Source organism: Cavia porcellus, unplaced genomic scaffold (assembly GCF_034190915.1).
Source record: "Cavia porcellus strain 051 isolate PalLab524CR breed Dunkin Hartley unplaced genomic scaffold, mCavPor4.1 scaffold_2, whole genome shotgun sequence".
Lineage (NCBI taxonomy): Eukaryota > Metazoa > Chordata > Mammalia > Rodentia > Caviidae > Cavia > Cavia porcellus.
The window spans coordinates 105407377-105429528 of NW_026947485.1; the positions used below are offsets into that span (position 1 = coordinate 105407377).

Below are 22152 nucleotides of genomic sequence, written 5' to 3' on the forward strand. Positions count from 1 at the left end.
TTTTTTGTTTTACCTCTCATTCTAATGGGGTTCAACAGTTGTATCATTCAGGCTTTCTTGGCTCACTCAAATGCTTTCTTGACTTAGTTTGCCACTTTCTTTTTGGCAGTTGCCCTTTTCCATGCTGGGTCTGGGTTTCCATGACATTGGAGAATGACTGTCCTTTTGGGTATCATGTATGCTGTCTCTCATGGTACCTGTCCCTCGTAGGTATTTTGGAGTAAGATTGTTTTCTCTGTGTGCTGGGCCTGCTGTCCTCAAGCCTGGGGCCTTGCTGTGGTTTTCCTGTTCTTCAGCCAGATAGAGCAAGAGCAGCTGCTCAGTGTGTGCAGCTCATTCCTAAGCCCTGGTGCCGAGCATGTATCTTCAGCTTCCAGCCCTACCTCTGGCTGGCTCCCATGAGTTCTGTGTGTTCAGTTGGATTGGTTAATGCTTGCTTGACTGTGTTTTTTCTCTCCTAAAAGTTGACTGGCTTATTCTTGTGCCCTGCATCTCCTTCCATGTCCTTTGTTTTTCTGGTTTATACCATTTATTTTTTTTTGTACTTACTCAGTGACCTGCTGGAAAGAAGTGTCAAGTAGCATGTTCTGTGTGGTTTGAGGACATTTGTTGCATGTGAATGTCTTTCAAGTTTGGCTTGACCTCCTAGCCAGAGTCACTTTCCTCATGCTGTACTTGCTATCTCACATGAAGGAAGGAGGCTGGGCTGTCTTGTCTCCTGGGGCTCCCAACAGTGAGGGCTGGAGAGTGCTGAGCAGCTGTCTAGGAGGGTCCCTGTGCCAGGTACCAATGCAGGCCTGCCTGTCTGCTTGCCTGCCATAAAAACTATTGTCTTCCTTGCTTGCTTGTGGTTCTTTCATCCAGATCTAATAGTTGGGCCAATGGTTGACTCCTTATGTAGCTGCTGATTTTAGATCCCTACTCTGTTTTGGAAATACATACAACCAGAGGACCAGAATTGAACTCTAGGTGTTTAATGATATTTAAACATTGACTTTAGTGCCATGGAAGACCATTTTTCTTTAAACAACAATGAAGTCATTTTAAGAGAGAAAGTGTTACTTGGAAGTTAGATGAAGGCAAACATATTTGGAGTCATGAAATGAAGAGTGTGACTTTTCACTTTGCATTGTGACTGGGCTGCCTAGGGAAATGAAGACATCACAGTCCTCTTAAATAGGCAGTTATTAAAAATGGCTTCTATTTGTCTTTCCTGGGATTGTTTGATTTTGGAGACTGATAACAATACTGTGACTTTGTTTTTAATAAAAAATACATCCACATGTGATACTGCAACTTACATCATAGATACTGATGTCTTGGTTTGAGCCCCTAGAGCCCCTATATACTTTTCTGCTTTCTTTTCGAGGTATCATTTTTCCATAGAGCTGTGTAAGAATGTTTTGCAGAGTTCTAGGAAGCTAGACCCAGTAAACTTGTTTGCAGAAGCCAGGAAGTATGTGGACATTGTTAGTTATCTGTATGCATCAAGGAATCACTTCTAGTTTGTAGTAAAATTTTGCTGCATGCTATGTCAGTAATGCATAAGGAAACAATGCAGTGAATAACTTCAGGTGGGACATCTCTCATTAGGCAAATCCATATCCCCGTCAGTGACAGATGATAGTCATCTTGCAGTGGAAATCATGAAGTCATGGACAAGCCAGGGTGTGGGCATATTGGTTCAGAAAGTGACAAGAGTCTGGAAGATCTGTGTGGTGGAGTCTATGGTAATCTGCTATGCCACTTTGTGGCACTGTGCTCCTTGGCCCCTGCCGATGGGGTGGTGGTTACTGCTGTTATATGCACAAAGCTGTCTGTGGATCCTGGCAGAAACCTATATGGTGACCTTGTCTGGCCGAGAGTATCATGACACAGGTGAGGAAATTTTCGCATGGTGTCTTCTCCAGTGGTGACCCTGTGATCCTGAGTTGGTGTTGTCTCTGTGTTTCACAGTATTGCACTGTTTTTTAGAAATGCACCTTTAGAATTTCCCTCCTATTGATAAATATTTTTATGCCACATTTGAAAACAAATGGAGATATAATCTCTCCTGCCTGATGTTGGGCCACATGGTGGTGGACTTCATCCAGTGCTGGCCACCAAAGCAGAGAAACTGCTTAGGGCTCCCTGCTTCCCTGCTGGCTTGTTGTGATGACTCTTGGAGTAGGTGATGTGGAGTCCCACCTGGAGTACACAGAAAGAATGCAGAGGCCACGGGGCTATAGATGTGGCACTTAGTGTGTCTGAGCAACTTCTAAACCTCTGGTTCCAGGTGTGCCTGTGGCCATTGTTACCACTGGCCTTGTGGTAGAAGTGACCCCTACCTGCTGACTCCTCTACTCCTACCTTCCTGCCCCCTCTCAAATGCTCTTCCCACTGTGCTGCAGTGCTTGTAGGGCATAGTCACTGGTTAGTGGACTTTTTTGTGAAGTCCACCTGTCCTGTACTCCAGAAGGCCTCATCATGCTCCCATTCAGGTGCTATTTACATGTTAAATAGGCCATCTTATGTGTGCCCACTTACTGTTTTTTTGTTGGGTAAGATGGAGGTGTGTGTAGCCATCAGAACTCAGAAAGCACGTTGGTAAGGATATTTACTGTGCTGTTCTTTAGTGGGAAAAGTTTAGGATAGGTTTGGCATGCTGAAGTGGGGACAGTTAAGTGAGAATGCGTTCTGGTGATCTTAGAAACCACATGTTTTTAGGCACCTGGGAATGCTGATAATGGGTAGGGTGAGGCTGTGAGAGGGTGGACCAGTCCAGGCTCAGGTCTCTCAAGTCATGTGACCTTGAGTGAGTTGTTGCCGTGTGATAGCGTCCTGTCCTGCTGTAAATAGGGCAGCAGAGTACTACCTTGTAGGGTTACTTAAGGACATAAGATGTGCATTCATGGTGTTTCAAACAGCACTGGGCTCCTAGCGCATGCTTGAATATCAGCTCCAGTGACTTCCAAATATGTTAAAAATGGGTGCAAGCGTGCATGAATATACACTTGCTCACACGTGCTAATACACTGATCTATGCTCATTTACACTTCCAAACACATTCAAGGTACTTGTACACTTTGCACACATGCTGTCACACTTGTATACACATTCATGTTCATCTACATAAGTATTTATGTACTTTTTTACACATCATTCATATACACAATGCACACAGACTCATGAGTACACACTCAAGCACATGTTCATAGACATGTATGCCCATTTCTGTACTCTGTGGTGAGGTATACTGAGTGCTAAAGGTAGTATTTTTACTTTTGAGATTATGAATCATTTCTTACCTTTTCTGGGACCTTTCCAGATGCTTTTTAGTCAAATACTACTTTTTTATAATTAGAGAGAGATCTCTTAGGTTATTGAAGAAGGTGCTAAGAAATTCTGAATCTTTCCTGAAGTATTTATAGTATTGAAAATGTAGAAGGCATTGGAAATAAAAATCGTGGGAAGCATAAAAGTGGCTTGTTCATAGAATCTGCTAAAAAGAACCCATGGGTTCAGATTTTTGGCCTTTCCCTTGTCCATCCTGTGGGTACCTAGGTCATAGGGATTACTGTGTAACTCTGTGATGGTTGTGTGCCCTGACCCTGTGTACTTTTCCTCTCCAGGTTGTGCACACGCACAAGCCACACTTCATGGCCTTGCACTGCCAGGAATTTGGAGGGAAGAACTACGAGGCCTCCATGTCCCATGTGGATAAGTTTGTCAAGTAAGTCAGAGGGCAGTGGTATGGATCGGTGGTCCCCACCTTTGCCACTGGGACTCATCTGTGGATTGGGTCACTTTGGGGAGTTGTAGTTTTCTACAGAGAGAAAGCATGGCTCACATATGTAGGAATCACTTGTCTTCACAAGGGCAAGCATCTGTGGACACAGGGTAGAGGCGATAGCCCTGGGGACCTGGTGGAGTCCCACCTAAAAGGTGAACCTTACACTCTTGAGGAATAAGGAGCCTTTCACATGGTGCCAGCTGTTACATGTATCCCTGTGGTTCTTTAGAGAACAGGGTCTACCTGGGTCTTGCCTAAGAAGAAGAGGCACCTGACTTTTTAGCTTATTCTGAGAAATGGACATGTAAAGGTCCAGAGGGATGCAGGTACCCAGCTCTGCATGTCTGTGTCCAAATGTGGGGACTTAGTGTCCACTGTGTTTCTCCTGTTCTGAATTTGAACCCTGAGGTCTGGAAGTCTTCATCTTCTGTTAGGCACTGTTGCCTCAATTCTGCCTTTCTCAAGTTTTATTTCTGGAAACTTCTTGGTCATGACAAATTTCTCTTACCAGGCAGTGAGAAGCAAGGGACCATGTGGTCAGAGATTCCTAGATTCAGTTTCTAATGGGAAAATGAACTGAGGTTCTAGAATGATGGTGAAACTACATCAGACTTACATTGCATCATTTGTTCTTCTAAGCTACTACTATGAAGGAATTCATTTAGGTCACAGCTCTGATGATATCTACTGTGTTACAAATGCTTGAGAGAGAAGCATTGGTGCAGACATATTGGAACAGGGTCCTGAATGTATGCCTCTGGCCTCTGTCCACATTCTACATGAGGTATTCTGCTGGGAATCGTTGGTGTTTCCTTCAACCCTGGCTGCAACCTTTCCCCACACTTTAGGTCCTACAGTAGCCTCCATAAGCTTGACAAGAGCAGGAGACACTGCCACTAAGGCTCCTGTTGATGAAGAACATGCTCTGTAAGGCCAGTATTTCACGATTTGGAATTTTCTCCCAAACAACACACTACTGGTAGAACATTACAATATTTGTACAAAGGACTGACAGGTGGTATTTCTGGAGAAGCTGTTCCAAGATGATTTCACATACCTCCTGCAACTGATCTAGACTCTCCTTTCTGACCCATAAGTGCCTGCCAGAGTCATGTTCAGGTTTGTGACTTTCCTGTCTGGGGACAGGAATAAGCATAGGTGCAGTGTGTCCAGAGCTGGAGGGTGTTCTCAACTCCTACTAAATCTCTTTTTCCCCAACCCCCATCAGTGACGCTGACTGAAGTGATCAGTATGATTGGTGACAAGGACAGGAGTCTCCTGGATATTACCTAGGCTGTGTGGGGTCTCTGGCAGAGACATGGTGATAGTGATGTAATGGAACAGCTAGGGGAAGGGTTTGGCTGACTGAGGTATTTGCTTGTCTGAATTTCTCCCCTGCTTGCGTAACCTTTTTCTGAGGGCTGGTTTACTCATGGTGAATGTGCAGTTCCTGAAGAAGGGCCAACACCTTGGACATATATGGCTAGCTTGCTTCAGGGACAATGGCAGCTGGTCATGTTCAATAGTCAGCTATAAGGTATGGCTGAGTCTAGGTATCAGGCTGATGAGGAGCTGAGAATGCTGCATTAGCAGTAGGCAATAAGGCACCAGACCTCACATGAAAGCCTTGCATTGACTCTTCAGGTTGGCAGTGATACATATAGTCTTTCTGTGTTTCCCAAAACACCTGCTGGAACAAAAGGCAGCTCAGGCTAGTACTTATCTTACATGGGACCTTTGTTCTGTTGGGGCTTGATCCTGGAGTGCTGCAGAGTCAGCCTCAGGGTGCTGGAGGGTCAGTCCCCAGCCCTTAGAAGACAGTGTGAAGGCACTCTCCACCTTTGCTCTTGGGTTGTGGTTTTCTAGAGCAGAATGGCATCCTTGGCTGAATTCTGAGTAAGTTTGTAAGATATGCCTGCAGATAAAACCTGCCTGTAGCCTGTGTATCAGTTGATACCATTTGTTTGTTGTGAAGTTGCCTGTGCCTGTTCTTGGATTTTCTCTTGTTACTACCCATTCCTTTTAATCCAAACAGCATATGATCCAGGAAGCATTCAGTACCGTCACACTATGAACTTCTGTTACTGTATGTCTCTGAAATGTATTTTCAAGGTAAATTTTCAAGGTAAATTGAAGGAGACATGAGAAGAAAGAGTTCTTGTAGAGGGCTCATCCACCAGAAATCCACCTTGCAGGTTTACAGAAATCCCAATCACTGGGAACAAATATAGTGAATGATACTGTGTTATCTTTCTATAACAACAGAATATAAATAAAAAATACAGATTAGACTTGTTTTGGAAAATGTTGAAGGCCATTGTATTAGACAGTAGTTTTTTGAAGGAAGCCAGCATTATAAAGTCTGTACTTCCTGTTTTTGACGGTGTGACCTTCACACGCACTGTAAAAAAAGGGATCTTATGGCCTCCTTGCCTAGACTCTGGGCTCCCAGTGATTGCTCTGACCAGTGGTGTGGCAGAAGTAAAGCCTTAGGACTCCTGGGGCTGGTCATTGAAGGCCTCAAAAGTGTAAGGAAGGCAGGTTACATGCAGGACTATATGGGGATTTTCTGGATCTATGGATGAGATTGCTAAGTCCTACATACATTAGACAATTCTGCCATTGTTATGGTGAGTTTGAGAAGTTTACCCACAGGACCCTGAGATTTGAGAAACAAGAGAGGTTTATTAAAACTGCATTGGTCAGTCAGCATAGGCTATTGAATTGACTGGCTACTGGCTGGCTAGTGCCGATTCCTTTGTTCTCTCTTTTTTTAAATTTTATTTTAAAGGGGGAAAAATTAAACGCAACAAAACAGACCAAAATAGGACATAAGACTGAGCAAAATGAGGAAGGTGTTTTTGGTCTTCAGAACCAGACAAGAGAGAAGTCACTAATGGCTGTCTTAGATCTCTCTCATTGTCTTCAAAATAGCTGTACATACTTTCATATATATTGAAGTTCAACAAAACAAAACAGGCTAAAATAACACCATTAATTAGAACAAAGCAAAACAGCAATAGAGGTTATTTACCTTCAAAGAGATGGTAGAAGGAAACCCCCCAATTTGCTACATTGCCTATGGTCAGCCTCTCAAGGGATGTCCAGATCACTTGCTAATGGGGGCGGTGGTATATGTGATGTTTGATTCTCGGCCTGCGCACCTGCCGGCTCTCAGCCCCTCACCAGGAGAGAAGGGGTTGCTTGGTTTCTTGGTGCTCCAGGTCCCAGCTTGGTGCAGGTCCCAGTAAATGCTGGAGGTTCCCCTGTTCTCTTTTGTTATATACCCTTGTATGAGTTCAGAAAGTCAGGGTTACCATGGATACCACCTTCTTACAGTGCTATCATTGCTTTGAAATGTTACAGGGGGCTGGGGATTTAGCTCAGCGGCATAAGCACCTGCCTTGCAAGCAGGCGGTCGTGAGTTCGATCCCCGGTACCGATAAAAATTAAAAAAAAAAAAAAAAAAAAAGACTAGTGGAAATGTTACAATAAATACCTTCTTACATATTGGGTTAATTGACAGAATGTGGGCACCTGGCAGTGTAGTCGCCATGAGATAAAAACTCTTTTAATAGTATTTATGGCCAATTATGGGAGAGGAGGAGGTCTTTTGAGAATTTGGCAAAGTTTACTCGCTGTTTGAAGCCTAACTGCTAACTAAGCATCTAAACTATAAACTGTAGGCCATAAAATCAGTGAAGTTTTCAAGACTAGGGTTTGAGCAGTTCCGAAGAAAGAAAAGGGCAAAGAGAAAGAAAGCAAACAGTGGTGGGGGTTACAAATGCCCGCATACTGTGTCCTGCTGTCCAGAGGCCAGATTTTGGGAGTGACACAGCTGCCTATACTGAATTCCTACTAGTTAAGATCCTTAGCATAATGAAGAGTTTTTTTTGGGCTGAAGTACCTATAAATTTCCCAAAATAATCTATAATTTCAAAACAGGTTGAAAGAAACCATTAAAGGCATTTTTCCCAACACTTAACAAACTAACATTGAAAGTGCTATGGAGAAGCAAAGTGTGAAGAACAGGTAAAGTGACCACGAGGAAAAGTGAGTCTGTTCCTACGAACACAGTTCCAAAGGGTAATGAGGTGCCCTTCCTGCCAACCAGACTGCAGGCAAAACCCCCCCCCCCCCCCCAGTGGGAGCACCGTGCATGGGCTGGTGAGTGCACAGGATAGAGAATGAGACGCCTGGCCAGGCTGTTTCCCTGCTTCCTGGGTACATGGTGTTGGAACAGGACCCTGGGCTTCCTGAGTTAGCAAGGGTAGAATTGCCTTCTTATCTTACTCCACTCAGTGTCAACAGATTTCACTTGTAAAAAGTTTGAGACGAAGATATAGGAGAATATGTAACTTTGGAATAGGAAGGGATTTCTTTAAAAGGGGGTAAAGTAGAAGCACTGTTCATAACAGCTAAGTCTTCGAAGCAGCCTTTGTGTCCATCAGTAGATGAATGGCTAAAGAAAATGTAGTATTGACACACAATGCAGTATCATTCTGCCATAAAGAAAGAGAAACTTGAGTCATTTGTAGAAAAAAGAGAACACAATAATGTTAAAGGAGGTAAATCAGACACAAGCTTAACTATCACATGGCTTCTCATATATGAGAAACCCAAATTATAAATAAAGAACAAAATAAAAGATAGGTAATGGGAAATAGGGAGCTAGTTATGTCTCAAATGGAATGGGAATCAAGAAGTGTAGGGAGTGGGAGAGGAGGAGAGAGAAAGCAGATGAAAAAAAGGAATTGAGATGTACATGTGCCAATTCCCCCAAGGAATGTAAACATTATGTACTGTAAACAAGTACTAATTAAAACAAAAGACTCATACTTGACCATGTTTTAACCACATTGTTACAAAATGGCACTTTAAACAAGCCACATTGGGAAAATTTACCTGCAACACACTTCACTGACAGAAATTAATATTTAAATATATCAAGAATTGCCTCAACTTGTTTCAGAAGAAAGGTGCATTAATTAGAAGAGTGACTGACCTCTGCAGATGGCCACCTCCTGTTTGTGGTGGCTCCAAGAGCCTCTCCAGGTAGTGGCTCCCTCTGTTCTTGGCCCTCACTGTTACTTGTCCTAGCTATTTCCCTTCCCTGTGTGATGCTCACATGCCTTGTTATTATTTTTGCTTTAAACAGGTCAGTTATCTTTTAAAGTTGAAAATTGCCATCTATTTTTGCTAGTTAATTTACCACTTTTAGTGCTTTTCTACTTGTGGATTCCGTTTTTCATCTGGATCATTTTCCTTTTGCCAGAGAACTTTCTTTTACGTTTATTTTAGCACAAGTCAGCTGCTGTTGATTCTCTCAGCTTTTGTTTGTCTGAAAAAGGTCTTTGTCTTGGTTTTTGAAAGGCATGCTTGTTGGAAATAGAATTCTAGCTTGTCAGTTTTTTTCCCTCACTACTTTAAGGATGCCATTTCATGGTCTTCTATGATACATTGTTTCTGATGAGAATCTGGCCATTGTGCTTATCTCAATTTTCTTGTATATAATGTGTTTTTCCCCTCCCCAACTGCTAGATTTTTGTCTTTATCGCTGGTTTGTTGCAACTTGATTATGTGTACTTTGGTTTGATTTTATTTTCAACATGTAGGTTTATAACTCTAATCAAATTTGGAAATGATTCATTAATTATTTCTTTAAATGCTGCTTTTCCTCACTCCTTTTCCCTTGTTCTCAAACTCCAGTGTGCTGAAACTTCCCAAGGTCCCTTTCTCCTTGCCCCTGCAATGGATCTGTGAGTCCCTGGTCTGTTCTCCGCCAGGTTTCAGCGGCTATGAGCTCCATCCAGTGTTTTTACTTCTATATTTAAACTCCAAAAGTTTCCTTTGTAATTTTTAGATCTGTCTGTCTTCATTATTTTTATGAGATCTTAAGACTGTGGTCATATTTATGATTGCTTTTTTGAGGTTCTTTCAACTGATTCTATCATGTTTGTGCTTTCTGGGTCTGGTTCTGTTTATGGCTTTTTTTTTTTTAAATGATCATGGGCCATGATTTGGTCTGTTTTGCCTGTCAAATAACTTTGATGTGATCCACATAGGACATGAGTTATTTCTGTGTTAAGCCTTGTTGCCCTTCCTCAGAGCACTTTGATGCTGTGTTTGCCGGGAGTTGTGTACCTGAGGGCCGACTAGCGTCCATCAGAGCTCATCATTGTGTCAATCTTTCCTGCCTTGCATGTTGTTAGAGCTTAGGCTTTCTTCCTGCTCTCTCCTTTTGCCTGCCTCCAGCTGAAAGGGCAACCTCTCATGTTCCCCTGGGTATGCAGTGCTTCCTCTTTAGGGAAAACAGAGTGGTCATCTGCCTAAGGTTTGTAAGAAGGAGAGGGGTGGTAGGGTTGGAAGTGCATGCTAATGGATGATAGAAAAGCTATGGCAACTGTCACCACACCTACCTTGGTCTGCAAGGAGCAAGCAAGGGCAGGACTAGGTAGGCATTGGCAATGTGTGGAGGAAGGCATTCACCTGTCAGATCTCATTTCTTATTAGGGTTAAACACAAGCGCCAGGAGACTACAGACTTTGGAATAGTGTTGCCTGTGACAAGTGGCATTGTGCAAGTTCTCAGTGTCCCTACCTCAGTATCTCTATACCTAGGGGTTTAGAGTCCTAGAGTGCTGTGTGGAACCTGAGCCAAGCGGCCTGTGCCCCATGTGCTTGGAACATGCAGTGTGCCTCAGTTTCTGATGTAGCTGGCATTATGCTTCCTCCTTCCCTTCCTGTGCTCCACAATTGGTTGGTGTTGGTTTCAGGGTATCTTGGTCACAGTCCTGTTACTGTGACACAGTCTCAGCCTCAAAGAAGAGGGGTTTATTTTGGCTTATAGTTCAATCTATAGTTGACTGACTCCAAGGCAAAAATAGGATGGCAGAGGGACCTGGCCAAAGAAAAGGTACTCAATTTATGTCAGAAAGCAGAGCCCCCCCACCCCTACAATTTGCCTCTTTTGACCAGGCCATACCTCCTAACAGTACATTTAGCTATGAAAACACCAGTGGACTAACCCTCTAATAATTATAGCATTCTTCTATGACTAAATCACTTTTTAAAAGCCTCATCTCTGAATACATGAGCCTTTGGGGAACATTTTAGATCTAAACCATATCTAGTGATATAGAAAATGCTGTACCTTGTACCTGTAAAGTGGCGAGGTATCAGTGTGCTTTTGCTTACTGAGCTTTCTTTTTTCCTTTTAGGGAACTGCTATCAAGTGATGCAATGAAAGAATACAACAGGGCTCGAGTCTACCTGGATGAAAACTACAAATCACAGGAGCATTTCACAGTGAGTCTCCTTCTATTGTCTGGTGTCAGAGCTAGATGAGGCAAGCCTCTGTGACACTGGGTCTTCCTCAAAGCCAAGGGTTGGTCTGCATGCTCTCTGTTACTAGCACAATGTGACTGACCTGCAGTAAAATGTTACCACATGTGCTGGTGGGGTTGATCCCCATGGAATCCCCATGTGCTAGTGGGGTTGATAGCTATAGCACAGAGGAGCATCTCATGGATACTCCAGGGCAGATGCTGTTAGTTGCCTTCTAAACAGCTGGTACAAGAAAAGCCCAAGTGTGAACATCCAAGTGGATGTAATAGTGAAGAAACAGAGGCCCTTGACCATAAGGTATGTGAAATAAGAGAGAGCACTCAGCACCTCTGGAATTGTAGAGTTGAAAGATTTAATTGAAACCTGGCTGTCCTGCAGGGCTGTGCTGCTGTGTGTAGCCATCCCTTTGTGACCCTAAGCTGGCCTCAAGTTCAGGTCTGCTTCCTAGAGGGACTGTCCTAGGAGGCAGCACAGGGAAGCAAAGCAGAACCTCTGTGGAGGAAGGCTGTCCTCTGCAAGAGCCCTGGGTCTGGTAGGATGGTGGGCCTGTGAGGTGCAGGAGCATTGGGAGATAGGAAGTTTCAGGTGTATGGAGAAAAGCAGCTCTTCTCAAGAGATATTTGGAAAGTTTTGAGTAATAATTGATTCAGAGATTAACTTCTCAACCCCTGTCTCTGTGGAAACTTTAGGCCTTCTTGGATTGGTTATAGTTTCTTCTGCTTTATGTTCCCATATCCTTCACGTTAGCTGCTATTGCATCATTATGTTTATAGCTACTTGTTCATCTTTCTTTTCCATGAAGGGGAATTCCTTCAGGCCCTGTTGGTCCTTGTCCAGCTCTTGACAGTGGAAGACTGTATACATATGACAACAGACTATCTTTGGATGGGAGGTCTGTGCAGAGATGAAGGGGCGTCAACCACCCCCTGATGGCAGAGGATTCTGCAGAATTAATAGGGGCCACATTGTATTGGTAGATGGCTGTGTTTGAGTGAGGAGACCATTTGTTCTCCAGGGGTGGAGGATTAAGACAGGAAGAGAGGCTGTTTTCTGACCGCAAAGTAATTAGATAGGGATGAAGAGAGACCAGGTCCTGATGTTGGATTACTGAGGCAGGGATGAAGAGGAGCTACTTCCTGATGGTGGAGACAGTGAAGGATTGAACAGGGAATGATTTGAGATTTCCTTTCTTCAGGAAGGGATGTCAGCGTGGAATTGGGCCACTTGTTTCTGAGATGCTTGTGTCTATATGGCATCCTGCAGTGCTGAGTGATGGTATGCCCATCTGTTTTTCACTGGACATATCTTGAAATTTAAAACAGCGGATATCTTTGAAGTCAGGGTCAGGTACATAGGGTGGCTGGAAAAGCTGCCCTAAAGCAAATATACCTTGTGAAGTCCCTGGGGCTACTTCCTTGGTTGCCCACATTATTGGTAAGTTTCTAGAAAATGGCCTGGCAGAGGCTTATTCACAGAAGTGTGTCAAGTCATAGTTCTGCTCATCAAGGAAATGGAGGCATGGTGGGCCTCTCTGCATGGCATATGGTATATCTATGGCTCTCTTCTCTGGCTCAATGGGTCCCTGCGGCTCAGTGGCTTCCTTCTCTACTGAGATACTCTCCTTATATCTTACGTTTTAAGCTATGGTCCCTTCATAGATGGTTTGGTGGCTGTGGGAAGCCTTGATTAACAGATAATATTTGTGGTTAGGGCTGCTTCTTACTTTGGATACTGAGACAGTGGGTGTTTATCATCCCTGGTTGCCACTAACACCATCATAGTCTCTTTGGGGTCTTGAGTGTTGGTACTTTATCCTTGTCCACTGTTTCTCAGTGTGGCATGATCTTTGCCGGGGGGTGGGGAGCATTTGGGTGTGCTGATACAGAGGAGTCTGTACCCTTTGGGTGCTGAGCAGTGCTGGGTGGCATTTTCCAGCCAGGAAGCCACTCTTCTGCCCAGGGTAGTATCCTTCAGTGGAGGAAAATTTAATCTCTGTAAAATTGATGGTACTGGAGCAATAATTTTAGCTGAGTCTGGTTCAACTAATAGGCTGTTAATTGAAAAAGGAAATTGAAATGAATCTATCTTGTACATAAATGCTGTCACCAGCACTAGTAGGAATCAAACAGTAGAGGTATACTCAGAAAGCTGTTGAACTAAACCATACATCCCATGCACATGAGCTGGTAGTGGGGGGTTGGCATATTGGCAGTGGAGGTTTGCTATAGTTGGTGGATTTTTTTAAAGGTCTGCTGGCAGGGCGATAGGTGAATCCATTGTGGAAATTTGATGTGTTTGTGGTGGAGTATGGTGTGTCATTGATAGTGTTTGTCATGTGGGTGGCGAGGTTCTGTTGCCTCTGTCCTGGGGATGTCTCTCAGGGGAAGGGAGGCAACTTGCAAATGATCTTTAATGCCAGGAGGTGGCACCATTGCAGCATCTGTAACTAGAGTGCTCCCTGCGGGAGATGCCAGTAAAGGGATTTTCACTTAAATGGTTGTGTAGCTATTGATATAAGTAGGAGCCTCATCTGGTCTGTAAAAATCCTGAAAAGATAATCCACCCTTTTCCTCTAAACTTCCTGGGTGGAATCTCTTTCCATGGCCTATGTTGCTTAACAGATCCTTACCTGTCTGCGTTTGCTGTGGAAAGTTGGGCATTAGAAGTCTGTTTCTTCAGTGGTGTTACCCAGTCTGGTATGTTCTGCCATCAGCATTGAAAGGCCTTGGTCTCTGCTGTTCCTGGATACATGTCTCTACCTGGATGTCTGTACCACTTGTGCAGAGGATGATGGCCAAGGGGATTGGCATTTGGATATAGCTACACAAGTGATGCGAACCAAATGCGCTGTGTCCCAAAAGAGCCTCCAGTTTCCTTCTAGCAAGATGAGGCAAGGGATGAGGCATCCCTATACACACAGTATAGGGATCTATATGTTAGATAGATTTATATTCTTGAGAGCAGCAGCTTTGATGCTCCCAGGAGCCTGGGATTCTGCCAGCATGTGCATGTGCTCAGGGAAGGTGTTTTGAGTTTGTGAATAAGTAGGGATATTAGAGACAGAGTGACATGATAGGCCGAGTAGTCAAGGCTTTAGTGTATGGGTTAAATGTGGGTACCATCCAGTGGAGGGGGGAAGCCAGTAGTGCTGTTGTTGAGGGCAAGGGTATATGAACCCAAAGATAGGACTGGAGACTGTCACTTTTCAGTTGTATTTATTACCACGGACTGGATGATGTCCCTTGAGCCTAGCCACAGGCAGTGGTGCCTAGGGCCCCAGAATTTAGAGGTGGAAAGAAGAGATGAGTTTATCCAGAGCATGGTCATTGAGGGTGGTGGTGGTGCTGAGTGGTGTGCAAGAATCCATATGGCAGCCAAGAAGAAATCCATGAGAAAGGATGCTGGACCAGGGTAGAGGCTCACCCTTCTGAAGCAGTCATCCTTCTGGACCCAAAGGGCCTCAAGTAGAGTAGGGGCATGACATCCAGCAGAGGAGGGACACAGAGTCTGTTCTATTTCAGGTTATGGGCAGCAGTAGGGACCTACAGTGTCCTGTTCTTGAGAGAGAGCCAAGAATGCCTTCCAGACGGTGTTGGGTACATTTGGTCCTAGAATGTCCAAATGGAGACCAACATTTCCTGCCCTGAACACTCATATCCAGAGACCCTCCTCCAGGTGTGCCACCCAGAAACATACAGAAGCAAACAAAATCTGGAGCTTGTTTTTCAAGTTGTGACTGTAGCTATTACCTTCTAACCCCTGTGTTGTCCTGAGCCCTGCACCTCCTCCTGCCCCATGGCCTTTGCACTGGCCTTTTCCTGAAGCTCTTACCCACTCTCTTCTTCCTGAGAGCTTTCCTGTTTCCCAGCATGAATGTATTCTTCCACAGATATAGTTGTGCTCCTTACCCAGTGTCTGTCTTCCCACTGAAATCAAATCAATGCTGTGAGGGTCTCTACCTCTCGGTCTAGCCATACATCACAAGAATCAGGTTGGTACTGGCTAAGGACAGCCCTTTGGGAATCATTCACTTTGGTGATAGAATCCACATGTTAAAAACGTGGCTTGTGACATGAAACTGTGACTTTTTCAGAAAAGCAGTGGTGACAGAGTTAATTGAGCCTTTTTCTTATGTTTACTCCTAGGTAGGGGTGGGAATTTTTTCAGATTGTGCAAGGCCTCATAGCAAAGAGAACTCTGTGACTAGGAATTCTCAGATGGATGTGCTGCCTTCTAACCCCACCTGAAGAAATGGATCTGGCCCAGGGAAAAAGGACCCCACAGAAGCAGCTCAACCCAAACTTGAGCTCTCTGCCTGTAGAGATAAAAGTAATTTGGAGCCAGTTTGGATGATACCAGAGCACTGATTGATTCAGAGGAGAGATCATGCCACCTGGCCTTGGGATGCCTCCAGGCCTCACTCTGAGTCCAGTCCTCCATCTCTGCCCTGGGTACATGCCTCCCACTTGTAGCACTGGGGAAGCATTTAGTGGAGATCTTAGCACCATGGTGCTCCTCAGTACAATTTTGCAGCAACTCCAGTACACCCACCTCACAGACTGGACACTAAGCAAGTGCCTGGGTGTTTGCTAAGGCAGTCTATTGATCAGATGCTCCAGCTGCACAGAAATCATGTGTCTGATTTAACCAGCCACATAGAGAAGCACAGAAAATGCATCACTCAAACCCTGGCAAGCTCCCATGTTGATAGGAGGACATAAGGTAGTAACCTTCTCTATCCCAGCTTGAGAATAGCTAAATGAAGAAGAAATTTCAAATTTAGTTTTTGTAAATTCCACTGCTCTTTTGTTTGGGTGCAGAAGAAAAGTATCACAGCAGGGGTGTTCATCATCTCTTTGCTGATTGCTTGTCATGGCTTCCCTGGCTGTTGGTTTGGCCTAGGAGGCCTGGAGAGGGAGGAAATTGACTTTGTCCCCTATGGTAGACTGAGGAATAAAGCCCACAAACTACCACATCATCTTGCTTTGGCCTGGTGTCCCGAGGTATGGAGTCTGAAGCCCAAGTCCAGTATTCTAGTTTCTAGTGAGACTGATTGGCCACTTTGAGTCACCTCTAGCATGTTCAGCTGGTTAAGTAACATTCCTTCTGTGAAAGACAACTCACCTGCTAGTTTTGGGAGATGAGTTGTCTGCCCCCAAATAGGACGGTGCTGGTATAGACATGGATATTAGCACTGTTCTGTCCAAAAGCCCTGGTCTCTGGAGTGAAGATGGCTATGGGACTTCTCTATGTAGACTTTCTTCACCTGACTAGAGAAAGTTTGAAGAAACCAAAATTTAATAATGGTTTAAAATTGGACCAGGCACTTTGGCTACTGGAATAGTTAAGATAGCTGCTGAAAGAGGGCTGAGATTTCTTTCCTCGGGAAGCACAAATCCAGGTTGGTAGCTGATGCCTTATGGGGGCCTCTTTAGAACCAGAACAGGAGGTTCACAAAGGTGACAGCAGTTAGCATCAGTAGCCTCCCCAGACCTCTCTTCTGCCTAGCCCTTGGTTTGACCATACCTGGCCACAGGAGGTAGTACAGATTTAGAGGTCAGTGAGCCCTGGAGGGTGCAAATGCTTTTTAACATATAGATGTCTGTAGGCAATTCAGAATGTTGTGCCATGCTTCTCTGTAAATTGACTAGCGAGGCTGATGCAGTGTCTATTTCAGCAGGGATGCTCACCTGGTACCTTCAAACCTCAGCACAGTAGCAGGGCCCTTGGCTAGGCCTGGTACCTCAACTTACTCCCAGCCCCCCAGGAACTCCCCCCTCTCCCCTCCGCGTCTCCTGTTCCTGCCAGGGCTGTAGCAGAGAGTGTGTCCCACCTCCCCTGTCTCCTAATTCTGCTAGGGCTGTAGCAGAGGATGTGTGACTAATCTTGCTGTGGCACAGGGCCCATGAGCTAGTGGCATTCAGGGTAACTCAGCATGACCCCAGCCTCATGTGTTCCCTAGGAGTCCTGGTTTTATGCAGCCTATGTGGAGCTGTTGGTAGGCTGTGCAGGGGGCTTGTGTGGACCTGAGACTGAGGCTCCAGATGACTTGATTCTGGAACAGCAGCCCCCTGATGCCCAGATGAGGTTTCTCTTTGAGGTTCACTTTCTTTGTGGAGGAGGCTGGGGCTGTGGGCCCACCAGATCCTACAGTAAAGCCAAGAGTAGAATGAACCCAACAAGCAATGTCATGACTCACCTCTCAGGAGCAGAGAGAGCTGTGTCCTAGTGATAAGCTGTACTGTTTCCTTACTTGAGCTGCTGGGCCTGTGAGATTATTGACCTGTGAGAGCTGTAGGCTAGGAGTGGCACAGATACCTGGCTGCTGCCCACCAGTAGGTAGGCTGCTGTTTTCTTGTCATCTTCTATTTTGGAGGCACATTTTTCTGTCCCATTTCCTCCCCTCTTTTTTTTTTTTTTTTTTTTCTTCACTGCCTAGAGGAGAGTCTTTGGGATTGGTGGGAGGATAAACAAGCCCAGAAAACCCAGAAGACTGGGCACATGATTCTGCTCTTCTCTGGTGGCTTCAGGTTTTCCTAGTGTGTTCTAAGCCTCCGTCTTCCTAGCAGGCCTGCATTCAGTGACCAAGGAGCTGCTAAAGATTGGTGTGGGGATGTCAAAAGCGCCCAGTGAAGGGTTTGGTCTCCACACTGTGATCCACAGCACCTAGTCACTAGTCTCCTGAGAAGGTTCTGGCCAGGTTCCCAGCCCTCTCTGCTACTCTCATGTTGGGGGAAGGAGCCTGAGAAGGAGAGGCTATTCCTGCTGGGGAGTCACCCCTTCTTGCTGTTTTTGTCCCCCATACTAGGGCCAGTCTCTATTCTCTCTGTTCTCCCAAGTAAGATGTTAGGGGCAATTCATGGGAAATTAATGGAGTTTACTGATGTTCTTTGATCCAAGGGAGGGGAAGGAAAGGCAAATGCCTTTATGATGAGGGACTAATCTGCTGTCGGCAGTGGCCCCCTCCCTGCCCAGGGCCCTGCCCTTCTCCTCCTCACCTGACACAGGCCTGATGAAGTGAGAGGAGCAAGATTGGTTTTCCGGGGGCACCAGGCTCCAGGCTCAGCTAAATCACGTCTGTCCATGTTGCTGGCGGGTGATGACCTGCTCTCCTGCCTCTGCACCTACAGCCCCTTGGGACGCAGTGATGTGCGGCCGGGCGGTGGCAGGGCTGCAGTGAAGGTGAAACTGTCGTATCGATCTTTTTAGCACTAAAATATGAGCCACTTTACGCTGCTCCCCGCTGCTGTGATGTGAAAAATAATAACTCGGATCCAAATTAAAAATATTGATCTCTAGAAGGTGTTGAAAGTAAATAAACACCTTCAGAAGTTTTCGGTCAGCCGAGAAATGGTATTCAGCAATAAATGTGTCGGCACGTCAGAGTCAGGGTTCTTGATCTGTTTTTCCTCTGAATTGATTTTTCATTATTTACTTCCTAAAAGTGTTGGAATTTGGTCTTCCACTGTTAGATCCTAGTGTTTGGGCAAATTATTTCTTTGGGGCTTATGAGGTACTCCTAATCCACTCCCTCATTGATTGATTGATTTTTGACTCAATGAGCTTGCAGTCCCTGCTTTATTTAGGGCTTCCTTCATAATTTTTTATACATTTAGGCTTGACTTTTTTATTTCCCTCTAACAGATGATCTGACATGGGGCTATCAAATGGAGGAAAACAATTGCCATCAGGTTAATTTTATCACAGACTTTATACATTCTAAAGAGAGGAGATGTGAAGTGTTTCCTGGCTGCAGGCTGGGCCCTGAAGTGAGCTTGCCCAGGCTGTGGACACTTGTTTACCACAGGCTGAGTCTAACATCTGTGGTTGCCACCATCATCTGTGAGCAGTTTGGGCTCACCGGGTTCAGGGCATAGGTGCACTTGTTTTGAGCTGGAGAACTGAGGATAGGCTGATTGTCTCTTGGGAAGTTTTCATTTCAGGAGGCAGCTGAAACCCATAGCTGACCACATGGTTCCATATGGCTTAGTAGGTGCCAGGGATGGCTCAGGAAAAGAGAAAATGGTGTTTAGTTCAACTACCCTGTGGATAGTTAGAAACTCTCCTGGGAAAATGTGAAAATAATGACTTATTTTGCTGATACCAGGAGTCAGGGTCCACATTCCCTAGTGTCCAGAGGAGAAATGGCCAGCTGTCATAGCTCCCTGAACTGGACATGGGGCTAAATAGACTGAAAAGTATAAGGTAGAGGCTGGTCTCCAGCTAATCAGGTAGCAACTCAGGACTTGCTTCTCTGTGGGCTGCTCTCAGTGCTTCATTTTCTTGACATAGGACAGACCCAGCTATGTGCCTATTTGGCACTAGGTGAACCCAGATTACCTCCTGTTACCTGTCCCAGCCTGTGGGTAAGTCCACGAAGACCCTAGAGGGGGAGTGGGAATGAAAAGAAACAAGAGACACAAAGAATGGAGACAAATCAGAAATCCGATCAGGTCTTGTTTATTCAAGGAAAGAGTAACAAATATATAGGGTATTGGGGGAAGAGGGAATTGGGTTCTGAGACGTCAGCAGTAACTGTGGCAAGACTGAGGGTTATAGGTTAATTCAAATTTTCAAATTTCCGGCATGCGGGCTGATTAACATAATCCCTGAGTGGGCCAAACAAGCTAGGCAAGAAGCTGCTTAACTATCAAACTTAACTCCTAGAGGTGGTTAAGGTGTTGCTGCCTGCAGATATAAGGTGGCAGCCAATTACAGGGCTACTCACAGTTACCCTCATCCAGATCCAGATGTGTGAGTATTTGCACTGGGGAGACCCAACTCGGGGCCTATGCATGGGACTGCTTGTAAGCCTCAGTGAGCAGTAGTCCATGTGTTCTCCATACACCATCTCCATTTTCATGGAGGAATTTGGGGAAGAGAATCATAGTGACAGAGGAGGCTTGAATCAGAGCTGTTGGTACAGCTTTAAACGCCCAGAAGAGGCTTCTCATAGGTTGCTTATGCAGCCCATCACTACTTTCCACTGGATAGAGAAAACAAGAGGCTTGGGAGTTGTTAATGTCTCCACAGCCTGCCATATTTGAACCCCAGGCAACTTCCACCAACTGATTAAGGATGGGGGCAAGGCTGATATGCATTCTGGGATGGCTAGATGCTAGCAGGAGCAATGGGAGCACCCAGCAGGGTACTGTATTTTCTTGACAGAGGGATCTCCCAGGGATGAAATGGCCCTATCCAACTATGCTCCCTATGTTTGGGAGAAACAGGAAGCCCCAAGGAAAGAACCATTTTCCTCTGTCCTGGTTTGGGGAGCAGGAATTGAATGAAGAAGTGGAAGTGGCTGATAATACCTGCATGCTATTGGTATGCATCCTTCTGACATCACTCTTACTAGCTGTGACACTGAGCCTGTGGGGATGTCATTTATATAAGGTTTGGGGTCAGAAGTTGTGAGAATCCACATTGTCCTGGATATATGGCTAGCTCTCCTGGGGATAAGGTGACTGCTTCCTAGCAATGATTACTTCTGCATGCGAGATGTCCATGAATGTCCATTATTGTATTTTCAGGCTTTGCTGTCCGTTCTCGGGCAGTAGTACCAATCTCTATGCTAGGGTCCCTTTTTTGTCTGCTGTTGGTTTTTTTTAAATAAGAGAATGAATCTCAGATGCCACACATATTCTTCTGGTACACATGGAGAGTTGCTGAGTGACTACATAGCTTTTATTGCATGCTTTCTCAGGACACTGAAGTTGAGCCCATAGGATATTAGAAGCTGAGGTCTGTCAGGCTCAGCAGAGGGCTTGGTCTTATTTACCAGGAGTTAAGGTGAGTTGCAGCCTGCCCATTCAGACTCAGGAATGCAGGTGGTATATTCCTTCGTGGTAGGCCTGTCACCATGCAGGGGAGATGAAAACACAAATGCCACACTTGGCTTCTCTCGTCAGGACCCACATTCCATAGTGCTTGACACACAGGGTGATTGAAGCCTGGATTTAGGATGCAGGATTGTCATCAGCATGAGGAGGTCCTGGGGGAGGTATCTTATAAAGAAGGGCCTTAGGTAAATCTTGAACTAGAAAGCCAAGAGCTGTTGTTTGCCTCAGCTTTAGGGGCTGACACTGGTTACCTGACCCTGAGTTCCTACACAGAAAGTTCTCTGCCTTGGAGTGGAGACCAGTGGGAGCAATCAACAGTGCTGGCTATCAACCCTGCTGGAGTGCATCTGCCAACAGGGTCAGGAGGGCTGAGATCTAGCTGAGTCTAAAAGACACTCAGCTCAGCTTTAGTAAGCTGTCTCAGGGAGTATGTTCTGTTGGAAAGTCATTTACTCAGCAGAACTAGGTTGGGTTCTTGCCATTCCATGCATGTTCCACACTGTATGTTACAGCTGACATCCTAGGAATGACATCAATGTGCAGACCAAAACTAGATGTCAAAAAAACAGCACTCATGTTGGCATTAACTGAGGAGTCCTCTGTGACCAGTGTTGCCTTAGTTGAGTCCTCTCAGCTCTCATGTGCTAGTCTGTCCTCAGGAGGAACTGGGAGCACAGAGCAGTTAAGTGACTTGTTTAACATAGCCAGGACATAGCACAGTGGGATAGTGGGTTCTCATTTAGGACCTAAAAACTGACTATATACAACGTACAACAAATGAGACGTGCAACATGACATTTGATACATGATATATGATGTATGTTCTTCTAGCTTTGTGGAGCTTTTATACTTAAGAGAACAAAAAGTTAAACCAACTTCCAATGAAGAAATGTGAAAAATCTATACTATAACGGTGCTGGTTATAGAAGAGACTGTGCCAGGAGCTAACTGGGTCAGGGAACAGGAATGAGATGTAAAGAGCAAGAATAAGCCACATGGGCCTGGGATTTAGCTCAGTGGTATAAGCACCTCCCTGACAAGCTCAAGGTCATGACTTTGATCCTTGAAATAAAAACAAAAAAAAATAAACAAAAAAGAATTAGCCACAGATTGAACCAAGGGAAGGAACATTTGAGTAGGGGCATGAGGTATGTTCAGATGTCCTGCTGAACAAACTATTCATACTGAACAA

The 22152-nt window shown here is 45.0% G+C and overlaps 1 protein-coding gene across 1 annotated transcript in view; it reads left to right on the forward strand.

The window, feature by feature from the left end:
- Positions 1-22152, forward strand: part of Inpp5a (inositol polyphosphate-5-phosphatase A) — a 241932-nt gene that overhangs the window by 102094 nt on the left and 117686 nt on the right. The window contains 2 exon segments of the mRNA XM_063245014.1: positions 3612-3712; positions 10992-11079. Of these exon segments, the coding sequence (XP_063101084.1) occupies positions 3612-3712; positions 10992-11079 (189 nt within the window).